At 40.7% G+C, this 15,236-nt stretch overlaps 2 protein-coding genes across 7 annotated transcripts; one reads left to right on the forward strand and one right to left on the reverse strand.

Annotated features, from left to right (window-relative positions):
- The first annotated feature begins 548 nt into the window (after window positions 1–548).
- Window positions 549–12,205, forward strand: LOC113710889 (phosphomethylpyrimidine synthase, chloroplastic). Of its 6 annotated transcripts, XM_027233991.2 has the most exons (14): window positions 549–1,559; window positions 2,191–2,256; window positions 2,345–2,479; window positions 2,592–2,657; window positions 3,075–3,260; window positions 3,396–3,482; window positions 3,568–3,681; window positions 3,798–3,922; window positions 4,036–4,148; window positions 8,397–8,706; window positions 8,894–9,021; window positions 9,202–10,028; window positions 10,421–11,103; window positions 11,520–11,732. In XM_027233991.2, exons 1-13 carry the CDS (start codon window positions 687–689, stop codon window positions 11,099–11,101), a joined length of 3,711 nt encoding a protein of 1,236 aa, XP_027089792.1. In that variant the 5' UTR covers window positions 549–686; the 3' UTR covers window positions 11,102–11,103; window positions 11,520–11,732. The 6 variants fall into 6 exon arrangements, 4 of the variants coding, with proteins under 4 accessions (XP_027089792.1, XP_027089756.1, XP_027089761.1 ...); XM_027233955.2 differs by lacking the exons at window positions 8,397–8,706; window positions 8,894–9,021; window positions 9,202–10,028; window positions 10,421–11,103; window positions 11,520–11,732 and adding exons at window positions 4,421–4,546; window positions 4,690–5,010; window positions 5,095–5,218; window positions 5,597–6,279 and having other exon boundaries at window positions 4,036–4,144; XR_011819687.1 differs by lacking the exons at window positions 549–1,559; window positions 2,191–2,256; window positions 2,345–2,479; ... (4 more) ...; window positions 3,798–3,922; window positions 4,036–4,148 and adding exons at window positions 7,769–7,906; window positions 11,787–12,205 and having other exon boundaries at window positions 8,386–8,706; window positions 11,520–11,623.
- A 1,167-nt stretch (window positions 12,206–13,372) lies between these two features.
- On the reverse strand, window positions 13,373–15,116 carry LOC113730315 (large ribosomal subunit protein uL4c-like). The gene is made up of 2 exons (XM_072060661.1): window positions 14,108–15,116; window positions 13,373–13,640 (listed from the first exon to the last, which is right to left on the reverse strand). Exons 1-2 carry the CDS (start codon window positions 14,973–14,975, stop codon window positions 13,609–13,611), a joined length of 900 nt encoding a protein of 299 aa, XP_071916762.1. The 5' UTR covers window positions 14,976–15,116; the 3' UTR covers window positions 13,373–13,608.
- Window positions 15,117–15,236: the final 120 nt, after the last annotated feature.

Raw genomic sequence — 15,236 nt, forward strand, 5'->3', positions numbered from 1 at the left:
ATTAGTTGATTTGATAAGGTCAAATCACTCCAAAAAAAAAAAAAAAACAAATGCATTCGAGTCTTACTATTGATGTAAATACTGCATTGATATTCGTTGATTGATAAGGTAAGTCAAGAAGTCAATATGATATATTTAAATTACGCTGTTAATATAAATATTGATATTAATAATGTATTGACGGATGATTTATGAATATCTATTAATAGTGTATTGATAAATGATCCTAGAAATTCGTCTAATATCTTGACTCGAAGTATCCAATTTTTTCCCTTAGAGGGAAAAATTTAGCACGCCCTCTCCCCCGATCCTTTGCACGCTACCACCACAGTTTAAACGCATAAATACAGATCAAGATTATAAACGCCCTAAGATTTTTATTTAAATGCGACATGCCCAAACAAACTAACAAAAGAGGGGTATCACGAAATATATATATATATATAAAAGTAGTATTAACTATTAACCCATGGTCTAATTCTACAGCCGGAAACCGTCTCTCCCGGCAATCCAACGGCCTACACCTCCTTTTCAATCTCACCTCCACGATTAAATAGATTCTCTCAAACTTTGGATCGTTTACCCTCTTCCCTTTCTCTCCCTCTCTCTATTTGCTGTACGTATATACACATATGGTTTCTGTGTTTTCACTTTGATAACCTCTGCTTCTTCTTCTGGGCTCGGATATGGCCGCTCCGCTCGAACCTTTACGACCCATTATTCACAGTCAAATTTCCATCAACTATAATCCTAATCTCAAATATTTATATCATCACAGTTTCTTGTGTAACAGATACGGAGCGATAAACACAAATTTGTTTTCCTTCACGCTCAATTCGACGTCCTGTCGAGCTCAATCTAGGTCTTCGTTCGAATTCTATCCGATAAATCTCTGGGGAGTTTGTTCCAAGCTCCAAAAGCTCAGAGATAGTGTCAGAGTTCGGGCCAATAGTTCTTGTGAGCACGACACCGATTCTGCTGATAAAGGGGAAACGAAAACTAGTGAAACCAGAAGTGGTTCGACTCCGGGCCCGGGTTCTGGGTCCGGTACTGGTTCTTCGAGGAGGGAGAAGCAAGGGAAAGGGAATTGGTGTTGGTCCAAGGGGAACAATAAATGGCAATGGCAACCAATAATTCAAGCACAGGAAATTGGGGTTTTGCTGTTGCAATTAGGTATCGTTTTGTTTGTCATGAAGCTGCTTCGCCCTGGGATTCCCTTACCTGGTTCGGAGCCTAGGCCTCCGACTTCGTTTGTGAGTGTTCCGTATAGTGAGTTTTTGAGTAAGATTAACAGTAATCAGGTGCGGAAGGTGGAGGTTGATGGGGTCCATATAATGTTCAAGTTGAAGGGTGCTGAGTTGGGTGTTGCGGGGAGTGAGATGAATAGTAAGTTGCAGGAATCAGAGTCCTTGCTGCGTAGCATGAGCCCCACGAAGAGGGTGGTGTACACGACTACAAGGCCGAATGATATCAAGACTCCATATGAGAAAATGCTGGAGAATGATGTGGAATTTGGTTCCCCAGATAAGAGGTCTGGAGGGTTCATGAATTCTGCATTGGTAAGCTTTTTGGTGTTGTTCTTCGGACCAAATACTGTATCTGTGGTGATTTCTGCTTGTTTATGGACACATACAGACACATAGATGATGATATTGGATTGAAGACACCATCCATGTGGATGCTCACTTGTTGAATGTAGACTCTGCGTATTCATTTATATGATCTAAACTAGAGCTATCACCCTCGTTATGTCTGTCGCTATTGTTGTATTTAGAGGATATTTCTGCTCGTGGTACTGTTGTCGGGGTGATATTAAATGACTGAGGGTTGCAACTTCAATTTTACGAATCATCGTGTGAGAGAGGACACCAATGATAACAAATAGGAAGTAAAATCTTTTGGCAGAACCGGGAAATTTTTAATTGTTTGAGTTTGTGACATCCTTCTTTTAGCAGAGCCGGCCCTTCCTGCTATATCACTAACGTGCTACAACTTGTATTCCAAATGTCACCACCCACATTCCAAAATGCCAGTAGGCGCTGTGCTTGTTCTTGCCTTTATCAATCATGCTTTCTAGGTTATTGTCTATTATAGCAAATTTCTTTGGTCAACGTGGAATTGCAGTTTACACTGTCCTCAAAATTTTGAAACTGATTCTATGATGTATAACTTTTTCCTGCTTCATTGCAGATAGCTTTGTTCTATATTGCTGTGCTTGCAGGTCTTCTTCATCGGTTCCCTGTAAGCTTTTCTCAGGTGTGAATCTTGATACCTTATTCATCTATTCTCTGAATTTTAATTCTAGGGCTGAGGATTAGACTGATTTCTTTATGCCTTCATTCAGCATACAGCAGGGCAGCTTAGAAACCGCAAGTCTGGCGGTTCTGGTGGTTCCAAAGTATCTGAACAAGGGGAAACAATTACTTTTGCTGATGTTGCAGGTGTTGATGAGGCTAAGGAAGAACTTGAAGAAATTGTGGTACTGTAAACGTTCTTCTGATTTTCAATATGATGTTGCACATGGGGAACACTGATTTTAATTCTAGTTGGACTTTCTTTACTATACAATCTTTATCTGCTCTTTTATACAGGAATTTCTCAGGAATCCTGATAGGTACATACGACTTGGTGCACGTCCTCCGCGAGGTGTACTCCTGGTGAGACTGACCTCTGAAGAATTAGTAAAGAACTTCATTTTTATGATTTCAGGATACAATGATTTTGCGGCCTGAAGTTTCATTGCACTTCGAGTTCTATGCGTGTTATTTTCCTTCTATATGGTTGACCAGAAGAAGCAGTCCTTTTCCTTTAATTACAGAGATATCCCCATGCATAACTAAACTGTATTTTAGTATTTTGGCTTTGAATTGGAGCATAATACTCTTCTCTGTTGTCAAAATTGTTGTCTGTTAAGTTTTAAATGGTCTAGTTGTTCTAATTTATGGTCGACTAACTAGCTATACTCTTTCCTTCTAAATTATATCATCATTACTAAGGCATTCATTTTGTATCACTGTGTTTTTCCTTTTGATTTTGGTTTATCAGTTGTAAGTACACTTATCATTTTCTTACAGGTGGGTCTGCCTGGGACAGGTAAGACACTTTTAGCAAAGGCTGTTGCTGGGGAAGCTGAGGTACCCTTCATTAGTTGTTCAGCCAGCGAGTTTGTAGAACTTTATGTCGGTATGGGAGCGTCCCGTGTCAGGGACCTTTTTGCTCGAGCAAAGAAAGAAGCACCATCAATAATATTTATAGATGAGGTTTTTTCCGCTCACCCTTTCATCTAGCTCTGTCTTTTACCTGTCCATGGTTTCGCTTTCTCTATATATGTCTAGTAAGCATCTTGCTGTCCTAGGTCACATTAGATGATCATTTACGATATTCTTGATTTGCAGATAGATGCTGTAGCAAAAAGCCGTGATGGTAGATTTCGCATTGTCAGCAATGATGAGAGAGAACAAACATTGAATCAATTGCTCACAGTAAGGTTTTAGGAAGGTGTTGTTCCTGCTTGACAGATATATTTTGCTTGTTTGGGTGGATTAATGGGTTAGAAATTTGCTGCAGGAAATGGATGGATTTGACAGTAACTCAGCCGTGATAGTTCTAGGAGCAACTAACCGGTCAGATGTCTTGGATCCAGCGCTTAGGCGGCCTGGGAGGTTTGATCGTGTGGTTATGGTTTGTAAAATGTTCCTATGCTATATTTTAATACTAGGTTGTTGAAGTTTAACGTAGACCTACCATTAGAGTTGCCTCAGAAATGAGTCATTAGGTCATATTTTCTTTTGCTTCAGGTGGAAGCACCTGATAGGACTGGAAGAGAAGCCATTTTGAAAGTTCATATTACTAGGAAAGAGCTTCCTCTTGCAGAGGATGTTGATATTGGTGATATTGCTTGTATGACAACTGGTTTCACTGGGTAAATCGTTCTCCTTTTCTGATTTAATTAGGATTTTGGACATTCTCGTTCTGTTGTCTAACTAAATTTGTCAAAACTTAGAAACTGATGTTCTATTTTTGTGCATTGTACAGGGCAGACCTTGCAAACCTGGTAAACGAAGCTGCTCTGTTGGCTGGAAGACAATCAAAACTGGTTGTGGAGAAAATTGATTTTATTCAAGCTGTCGAGAGGTCAATAGCGGTTAGTTGTTTCCTGCTGTCAGCCTTTCTCGTGTACTTTTGGCTATGTTAGTGAATAACAAAATACGGTACCTTGGCTACCTACACATGTCAGTCTATGCTTGGCTTGTGCCTGTCTGTTTCTCTTCCTTGGCCCTGGTAGTGGGGAAAGGGATATGCAATCAGCGCCTGCTGATTTATTATATTTCACTGAGTGTGATAGTGGTTAATTTTAGCACTAATGTTGAGCTGTGCTTTCTTTGTTGTGAGATTATATAGTCTTATGTCAATCTTACAGGGAATTGAAAAGAAGACTGCAAAGTTACAGGGTGGTGAAAAGGCTGTAGTTGCTCGACATGAAGCTGGTCATGCAGTGGTTGGAACTGCTGTTGCAAATCTTCTTTCAGGACAGCCGCGGGTGGAGGTAAATGTTACAGTAGTACTGTAAAAGTCTCTCCCTCGAAAAAAAATTTGTGTATGTCTTTGTGTCTGTGCCTGTGTGCCAATTTCCTTTTCTGTGGGACTCCTCAGGTGCGTTAGGTTCTGATAAGCATTTTTGTTTTTCAGAAGCTGAGCATTTTGCCAAGATCTGGAGGGGCCTTAGGGTTTACATATATTCCTCCAACCAATGAGGACAGATATTTGCTCTTCATTGATGAGTTACGGGGACGTTTGGTTACTCTTCTTGGTGGACGTGCAGCTGAAGAGGTAATATACTCGGGACGTGTATCTACTGGTGCACTTGATGACATACGGCGAGCAACTGACATGGCTTACAAGGCAGTTGCTGAATATGGTCTGAATGAGACCATAGGTCCTGTTTCATTGGCAACTCTTTCTGGTGGTGGAATTGAAGATGCTGGGTCCATGCCTTGGGGAAGGGATCAGGTCCTCCAGATTGTACATAAATTTTTGACATTTTCTAGTCTTGCTCTACTTCTAGCTGAAATTCATTTTCTTTAACATCAACAGGGGCATCTTGTTGGACTTGTCCAAAGAGAGGTTAAAACACTGCTGCAATCTGCTCTCGAAGTGGCACTCTCAGTTGTGCGTGCCAATCCTACCGTTCTGGAGGGACTAGGGGCCAAGTTGGAAGGTGCTTTCGTGAATTTTTTTCCTTTATACTTATAGAATTTGTATGAATATGCCGACACAAGTTATGATCAAACCATTTCACTATATTAACTCAACTAATTGATGCAGTGAAAACTTAAAATGTGGAAGGGGGGAGGGAAGTAGGAGATAATGGGCTTTTTTTTTCACACGTGTGTGTGTGTGAATCCGTATTTTTTCCAGGCTTGAATTAAAGGGTGGGTGGGTGGCAGTGTTGGGAAGGGTAAGAAATTTGCGCTGTTTTTCACTGGCAAGGTGTGAGAACTGCTAGGTATACTCATGCCAAAAGTAAGTGTCATTATTGTGAAGGGATGGCAGATGCTAAATAGTTTTCTCGATCCTTTTTTTTCCCCTTCTTCAGAAAAGGAAAAAGTGGAAGGTGAAGAGCTGCAAGAATTGTTGAAATTAGTTGTTGCGCCAGCAGAGCTCACATACTTTGTTAGGGGCAAGCAAGGGTCACTTCTTCCACTGCAAACAGGTCCTCGATGACAAAAGTTGCTAAATCGTGGTCCCTGTATTTGGTTCATGATTTAATTGATCCATTCTCCCATCTCGAGCAGATGAAAGGGTAGGACTTAGTTTGGTTGGAGTTAACTTGCCTGCGCAACCTCATATATTTCCATAAGGTAATTGGTTTCGCTTTAGTTTCCACCCCTGGCCTCCATAATTGTACCCTTTGATAGCTTGTGCAGAAGGCAACCGTGAGATATCTGACTATACCAGGACGGCAGACTGCTCGTGTGTCCTGTATCTATGGGTTGAGAGAAAAGTGGCACATGATTGTCGTGGCAACTTTGTTTAGTTTCTGTTGTACATGCAGCTTTGTTTAATAAGTACTCGACAACTCTTAACTAATGATACCAATGTATATGATGTTGATTCCCCAAGCCATAGGATTGTTCCACATCATCCTAGTAATATTTGAGCAGAACAAGGTGGTGTAGTCAGCAATCTGGGAATAGTTCCTGTAACTGTAATTTGATTATACTTGTTAGTGCACAAAGTTAATGAATCAGTCAATAAAGCTTACTGCGCTTTGTTCTACTTTGTTAAAAGCAAGAAAATGGAAGAAGTTTAGCTGCAGATGAATTACTTTGCAAGTAGTATGAAAGGCTTTTCATCTTCATCTATAAAAGAAATAGATTTGCAGGGGTGGAGTTGATCTCATCGTACTTGCTGACATTCAGGGCTTCTCAGCTCTACGAGAAACAGGTGTACGTGGGGTAGAGCTCTATGATACTTGGCGACATTCACAGGATGGAACTCGTTGCGCGTCAGTGTCAAAATTCGAAGTTTTTGATTCAAAATTCGCAGGTTATTGCAGAAATTTCGCGAATGATCTTATTCACCACCGTATGTATCTTTGATAAGAGATTTCCGGTGGACTATTAAGTCATAATAATAAAATGTGTCTAGCATCCCATCTCTGTGTTTAAGCTGAGACAGGTGGAATCAGGTAGTGATTGGGTGTTCGGATGGGATGGATCCACTCTTGCAAGCCCACATTTTGTTAAATTTTGCTCCCGGTCACCATTTTTAATGAATTTCTTTCAACGGTATAAATAATGTAGAGATTATTATTATGGCTTGTAATGTGCCTGGAAGAAATTGGTGGGGTTCGGGAGCTAAAGCAGAATATATTATTGAACGTGATGAGGCTGGAGATTCAAACACGCTGATATTTTCAGAGGAGACGAAATATCAATATGTTGCTTTCTTTCTGAAGTTGGGTGACTCTCATTGCCAGTGGACGGTCCTGTGGAAGGAGAAAAAAGAAAAAGAAGAGGACTGGAGAAGGTGTGTGGACGCTTGAATTATTGTTGTCCATCGTCATCATGTCATTATCCGTCTGGACGACATCTCTTTGTATAATTTATTACTAAGCCTTGCTGAGAAAGGGTTGTTGAAGTTCTTAATATTTGGATTTTCTTTTCGGACTAGGATATTAATTATATGTCAAATAGTAATAACTTCCACGCAAAAAACAAAGAGCTTACAAACCAAATTTAAACCCGCATTTCTTTTTATATATTTTTCTTTGACTGACCTAGTTTTTCATTTAAAGGGGTACACACATCCGTTGTCTCCTCCACTTTTTTTGAACATAATGATGCGAATTGGGTTTTAATGAGTTCAAATATGCAACGTCAAGTAATTCCCTTTCTCGATCCGAGAAATGCATTGTTAGAACTGGATTGAATTTTAACACTTACTCTTTTTTTTTCTTGCATATATACATATATGTATGCACTAAAATCTCTTTTAAATCGTATTCCTTTTGCACATATTAGACGAATTCAAATAAGAAATAAATTTTGGAATAAGTTCCGCCTTGCCATCACCTTGTCAAGAAGAAAAATTCGTCAATTCCAAACTTTTATTGGGTGTGAGAATATGTTTCTGTTTTATTCATCAAACTTACAGGGATAGGCTCAGGGACTCTTCCTTGGTTGGGCTCCTAGTATAAATATCTAAAACTGCGGGGTCCGGTAGAAAGCCACGTAAGCACTCACTCTTACAATCCTGGCAACGTCGTCCTTTACTTTCCAGTCCTATAAATGGAAAACCCCAAACCCCCACACCACCAAAGACCTCTCATCCGGAGTCTAGGGACTGTGGTCACTCTCACAGAGTGAAAAGAAAAAGGATAAGAAGGCGATCGTACTGTGAGGTTCGTCTTCTTTCAAAAAAATCTTAATTTGTCGTTGAATATCTGCATTTTATGCAAACATATGCAAACGAAATTTACTCCATAATTTTGAATTTCAATAATTCGGTGAAACATGATTTTGTTGAATGTTGTACACTGCCTTTTTTTTTTTTGGTTTAAACCTGTAATATTTTTTTGTTATTTTTTAAGTTTAAACCCGTAATTGTTATATGCTTCTGCAAAATCATACCCAAGAAGATTCTCTGAGGTTTTGTGGCCACTACAGGCCATCATGTAAGTAAGGAAATTAATTGTAAATTGCTTCAGTTATCCCAATTACTGCTGAAAGTTGTATTGTCTGCACCATAACCTTGCTTTTCCGGAGGCGGAAAACTGTCCTGATTATGCAGTTAACGTGTGTATTATTGGTAATTGTAGTCAACTAATTACTGTCTTCATCCATTTTTACTTATTTATATATTTGTGTTGTCCACTATTAGCCTGTTCAGAGAAATGGCTTCAGTGCAAGCTACTTTGACACCAGCTGCATGCAAGAATGGGAACTATTCTTCCCCGATGAAGTTCTCGAATAGCTCCTTCTTGCCTGGGTTTGATGTGACCGGACAAATTACTGGAATAAGGAAGAAGGATTCATGGTCGACCCATCTGTCTGGCGTTAGAGCCACTTTAACATTTGATCACCCTACAACCAATAAGGAGAACTCCAAGCAAAGGAAGCACACTGTGGATCCCAATGCTCCTGATTTCCTCCCTCTCCCATCCTTCGAAGAATGCTTCCCGAGGAGCTCCAAGGAATACACGTGAGTGTTTTGCAAATTCTATGGTATTTGTCAGTGGTCATGATTTTCATATTGCTCTGATTTTGAGATATATTTCTTTCATGCATGTTCAAACTTGTAGGGAGATGACTTGCTAATTTGCATTCCATGTCGTCTATGTATGTGTAATAATGTTTACAATTGACGGTGCAATAAGTATACTTCACAGGGAGGTTATTCATGGACAATCTGGAAATGTACTTAAAGTTCCTTTTCGACGTATCCACCTATCAGGGGATGAACCTCATTTTGATGCTTATGACACCAGTGGCCCCCAAGATATTAACCCCCACAGTGGTAAGGTTATCTGTTACTACTCTTTTCAAGGAATCTTGTTGCTACGCTGCAGCAAAAAGGAGAATGACATATTTTAAGTGTTTTGTCCTTTTGGTAACGTACGTTACTTTTGTCTTCTTGATTGGCCAAGATATCATAGTATCAATTAACCATACATGTGTAAACGGTACTGGTGATCAGGTCTTCCCAAACTGCGCAAGGACTGGGTTGATAGGAGGGAGAAACTCGGTGGGCCAAGATACACACAAATGTACTACGCTAAGCAGGGAATCATAACTGAAGAGATGGCATTTTGTGCTGCTCGTGAAAATCTGGAGCCAGAATTTGTGAGGTCAGAGGTTGCTCGTGGCCGTGCAATCATACCGTCAAACAAGAAGCACCTAGAGTTAGAGCCAATGATAGTTGGAAGAAATTTCTTGGTGAAAGTCAATGCTAATATTGGAAACTCTGCTGTTGTGAGTTCTATCGAGGAAGAAGTACATAAGCTTCAATGGGCAACAATGTGGGGTGCTGATACCATTATGGATCTCTCAACAGGTCGTCACATTCATGAAACTCGTGAGTGGATCCTACGTAACTCTGCTGTACCTGTTGGTACAGTACCAATCTATCAAGCACTAGAAAAAGTGAATGGTATTGCTGAGAATTTGAGCTGGGAAGTTTTCAGAGACACCTTAATTGAGCAAGCAGAGCAAGGTGTAGATTACTTCACCATCCATGCTGGAGTCCTTCTCCGTTACATTCCGCTGACAGCAAAAAGAATGACTGGAATTGTTTCTCGTGGAGGTTCTATTCATGCAAAGTGGTGCTTAGCTTATCACAAAGAGAATTTTGCTTACGAACATTGGGATGAAATATTAGACATATGCAATCAGTACGATATATCCTTATCGATAGGTGATGGTTTGAGGCCTGGATCCATTTATGATGCAAATGACACTGCTCAGTTCGCAGAGCTCCTAACTCAAGGAGAATTGACTCGTAGAGCTTGGGAGAAGGATGTACAGGTATAATTTTGATCCCAGGGTGTGCATCAATTTTGGTGATACTTCTTTGCTCCTCTTTAATACACGGTTGAGGTGATATTGTTTGTGATTGGAAGTAGTTTATTTCTATCATGGTACTTGTTGTATGAATCTTGATCTCTATACATAACTGGTGCCTCTATCTATTGATTGGAGAGTCACACGGTCTTCTTCATGTTCTTTGCATGGTAGATAAGATAGCCGCAAGCCATTTTCCACTAACTGATGCAGTAGTTCTAATCTTCCGTGCTCTCCCTGCAAAAGGTGGATATTTGGTAGTTTTCAGTTGCATTGATGGAATCTTGCTGTTTGTTTTATGGTCATTTGTTTGTTGGCTTATTATTGTGATTAACAGCATGCTACTTGTTATTCAGGTCATGAATGAAGGACCTGGACATATTCCGATGCACAAGATTCCAGAGAACATGCAAAAGCAGCTGGAATGGTGTAATGAAGCGCCTTTCTACACTCTTGGACCCCTGACAACTGATATTGCTCCTGGTTATGATCACATCACCTCAGCAATTGGTGCTGCCAATATTGGGGCTCTTGGTACTGCACTGCTCTGTTATGTGACACCCAAAGAGCATCTTGGCTTGCCTAATCGAGATGATGTAAAGGCTGGAGTTATAGCTTATAAGATAGCTGCACATGCCGCTGATTTAGCAAAAGGGCATCCTCATGCTCAAGCCTGGGATGACGCACTGAGCAAGGCAAGATTTGAGTTCCGTTGGATGGACCAATTTGCATTGTCATTGGACCCCATGACTGCAATGTCCTTCCATGACGAAACCCTGCCATCCGAAGGCGCTAAAGTGGCACATTTCTGCTCTATGTGTGGACCAAAATTTTGCTCTATGAAGATCACTGAGGACGTCAGGAAATATGCGGAGCAGCACGGTTATGGAAGTGCAGAGGAAGCTGTTAAGCGTGGGATGGATGCCATGAGTGCTGAGTTCTTGGCTGCCAAGAAAACTGTGAGTGGGGAACAACATGGTGAGATTGGTGGAGAAATCTACCTGCCTGAAACTTACGTGAAGTCTATCAAAATCTGAAGGTAATACTGATTTTACTCTTGTTACGTCCGTCATTCTATTGATTTCAATAGAAAATGAGATAATGATAAGAAATCTCGTCTTGTGAGACTACGGGCCAATGTCAGTGTGAAATATTAGGTGCAAAATTTCTGCTTACATTTCCCAGTCATGTTTTGTCATCTTAATTAATCTTCAAGAAATCTACATTGCACTTGGTCATCATATAATGAAGAAAAGTTCCGCATGATACATTAGCAAAATCCATATCTAGGGTTTCCTAGCTTTCGTACTCATATTTTACTGTCAGACTCATGATACAAGTGATTGAATTGTTGGAGATTCTTGCTTTAAACATCTGTCTTCCAAGTTACTCTAAAATACCCTTTCTAGATGTTTTATGAGTTGAAACGGATATCTGATTGGTGTCTTTTTGCAGGATAACCTAAAAATTGGGAACTGGTTGTGGACTCCATTGGCATCATCCTACTTTGGCTGGTTGAGATCTTCCGGAGGGGTTAGGATCTCCTTCTTAAGCAATAGGTAAGCATGTAGTTCAGTTTGTTAAATAACTTATGACATTGTCCTTGTGGATGAATGTCTAGACTCTAGGTTGTCTTGATTGTCAGTTAAGAGAATCCTGTCATCATTATCTATTATCTATTCAAAGTATGCTTTCCTTTTCGTTGACGCAAAAAAGCACCAGGGGTGTCTGTACCTGCCGGCACCAGCTATTTTGTTAGGATGTTTGGCAGGACAGGCTGAGAAAGTCCCTTTGAACCTGAACAGGATAATTCCTGCGTAGGGAGCGTGCATTTTCTCTTCCGTTTTTTGTACAGGGATGGAAGTTCATCCTTGATACGGCCTTGCCAATCCATGTGGGATGGGTTTAGCTCCATGGTCAGAACATTTCTCATGCCAGGCAAGTTGACTAGGAAATGATAAACTCCAACATTTGCTGTGCCTTTTTCCCAGCATACAGTTAGCCAAACTCCCTCGATATGTAGGTCGTATACTAAAACCATGTCTTCCCGCTCCATTGAGCCAGAATCAAGAGAAAACCTGAAAATATGTATTTGCTCGAAGTAGCTAAGAAGGAATAAGTGCTAATCCAGTTTCTCAAAAGCCTGAAATTTCTTGGTTAAACAATTCAACTTGAGACTTTGATTTTTCAGTTATTAATATAGAATAGGAAGAATGTATGTTGACAGCAAAAATCATACCACTATGAAGTAATCTGGGAATTCTGCAAATCGTGTCAACCCAACAGAAGGTAACGTCTACTTAGAGTGTATGTAGATTTACCAATCGTAGGAAGTGTCTTAAAACGAATTTAAAATGTCATGCTGGGGTGAATCTAAAGAGATGTCATACTGGAGCAAGAGAAACTAGGCTGATATTTGCTGGGAGAGAGAGAGAGCTTGTACGTGTGCTGAAAGAAAGAGAGCGTTTACCAACATTTGATTTTGTTCAAATGCTCGGGCTGTATCAGCAAGTCTAGTGATATACCTTTCACTCTCTCTTTATTTTTTTTCCCCCTTGAGGGTTGCTTTTCTCATGTTCAGAACCCTCCCAGTGCAACAGATGAATTTTGAACGAGGGTTAAACTTTAGCAAGGAGCAGGGATATGCTCAACAATACGAACATTGGAAACAGTAAACCAAATTAAGCCAAATCCCAACTCAGTTAGGATGGGCAACGCAAAAGCATAGCCCGCAGAAATTTATTGAATCTGCACCATGTGCCAAATACGAAGAACCTCTAATGTGATTGTAAAATCTTTCTGGACTCAAAATAGAGCAAGGACAGCCAAGCCAGGAAAAGGAAATGGTCCAAGGAGAGAGGCTTAACGGTTAACAGGTTTCTTTTTTTTTTTTTTTGGAAGGACGGTTAACAGGTTTGATGACACAGAAGATGGGGCAACGTCACACAATGTTCAGTTGACTAGCCAACTCTAAAACCTTAAATTTTTTTTTTTTGGGATAGAATAACTCTAATTCTTGTTACTTCAATCTAGCCCGATCCCAGTAAACCACAGATTGTAGTCTCACCAAGCCATTCAACATTTATCTTCAATGCTTGCATACACAATAAAATAGATATAGCACTTATTTCAAAGAGTGCCACAGTTGGAAAGCAAGAAGGTCCATAACAGTGCCTATACCAACAGAAATGGAGATCTTGCTACTGTACGGAATCATACAAATCCAATCCAGGAAATGTAATTGTTCTTCAGAAGCTAACCCGGCTAAATTGGAGCAGCAAGCGAAATGGATTCTGAAGTACCAGGTGTGAAGGAAAAAACAACTTAGTTGTCATATCTACACAAAATGAAATGATTGATCTTTTCCCGCGAGGAAGGAATCTAATTTAAGAGCAAATGCGGCAAAAAGGAGAAATCCCTACCCGTTCAAAATACACCAAAAAATACAAAACCAAACTGCCTGCTATTATACATTTGCAATGTCAACGCAAACGTCCTGGTAAATTTGGCAAAATCAGTAGTATTGTTCGCATCCCCCTCGGCCTCAATCATCAGATTTCTCCTCTCCCTCCAGTCCTGAGCATTATTCCGAAGAAAACACTACCATGTTAGAATATTACGGTCTGAACTGAAGTACTCCAGTTAAAGAGCAGCAATAGTACTTTTAAGCACTCAATTACCATGATAATAAATTCTTTTTTTTTTTTTTGCCTTTATTGGGTGAAACTGAAAAGTACTATCATCATCATGAGCAGATGAACAGAAAGGAGCGTAGAAACTCTGATGGCTAATTCGCATAATAGTTCTTATAGAGCATCAGAAATGCATTTAAGAACAAAATGCTAATAAAACATAACCAAAATATATATCAACAAGGAATTGTACTAGTACTTACTTACTATCGACTCAAATCTTCCCAGTAAAGAAAGCAATGCAATGCATACCAATAGAATTATTGACCAAGCACAAATGCGTAAAACCAAATCCACAGCCATTGATCAAGATTATAGCTAACGAGAATTATCGGAGAAAGCCCAACTAACCTTCTTCTCCTACTTCTTCTGCTAATTCTTCCTCCTCCTCATCGTCTTCGTCGTTGTAATCGAACCCATACCTCTCATTCAAGAACTCCACAGCACCACTGGTGAAGACTAACTTTTCAGAATCCAAAATGTCGAACAGATTCAATGTCCTAGGCGTCAACATCTTCAGAGTCCCAATATTCCTACTGGATAACCTCACATTGTCCGAAACCTCAGTCATCAAAAACACTGATTTCTCCTTGGGATCCAAACCCCATCTCCTCATTAAAGCAATGAATTCCTTAGTTTTCGGCTTCTCAAACTTGTCCTCGAAATTTTCAACAACAATGGTATTCTCAACGGCACTACTAATGGCGGTGGAAATCGCGAGTTTTTTTTCCTTTTTATTAATTTTCACCGACCAATCTTTCGGCTTGGGCCCGAAAACCACGCCACCACCGGGGCGGAGAGGGGTGCGCTGTGACCCCCGACGTGCTCGGCCGGTCTTTTTCTGGGGGTAAGGTTTGACGCCTCCTCCGCGGACCTCAGAGCGTGTGAGAGTTGAAGCAGTGCCGCGGCGGCGGTTACGGAGGTCGGTGGTGAGCCCGCGGTGGACGACGGAGCGGGCGGTGTCGAGGGGGGCGGACTTGAGGTTGAGAGTGGTGGAGCCCACCTGGGTGCCCTCGAAAGACAAGATTGGGATAGTAGCTAGCTCGGAGCGAATGAGAGCTTTGGTTGAAGTAGTGCTGGTGAGGGCGAATTGGGGTGGACGTTTGTGGGTGGTTTTACAGAGGAGGCTAGCTGAGTGGTGGTGGTGGCGGGAGGCGGAGAGGAAAATTGAGGAGGAGAAAAATGAAATGGAAGAAGACGGCGTCGTAGTGGCTGACATTTTTCCCTTTTTTGGGGGCGGTGAATGGGTGGCGGATGGGCGGGGGGGCTGTGTGTTTTTGTGCGCGAGTGTGTTTTATCTGCAAGAAGTTTTGGTTGGCCTATCCGTTGTTGCAGTTCAGGTGAGGTGATAATGGAAGGGATGAGTAAAGCGTACAAACAAAACCGAGCAACACGACTTCTTGTATACTTGTGAAATCGTTAAACGATGACCTCTTTGAACTTTTAGAAGTTCTTCATTATACTCCTACTAGTCTTGTAC

Source organism: Coffea arabica, chromosome 1e (assembly GCF_036785885.1).
Source record: "Coffea arabica cultivar ET-39 chromosome 1e, Coffea Arabica ET-39 HiFi, whole genome shotgun sequence".
Taxonomy (NCBI): Eukaryota; Viridiplantae; Streptophyta; class Magnoliopsida; order Gentianales; family Rubiaceae; genus Coffea; species Coffea arabica.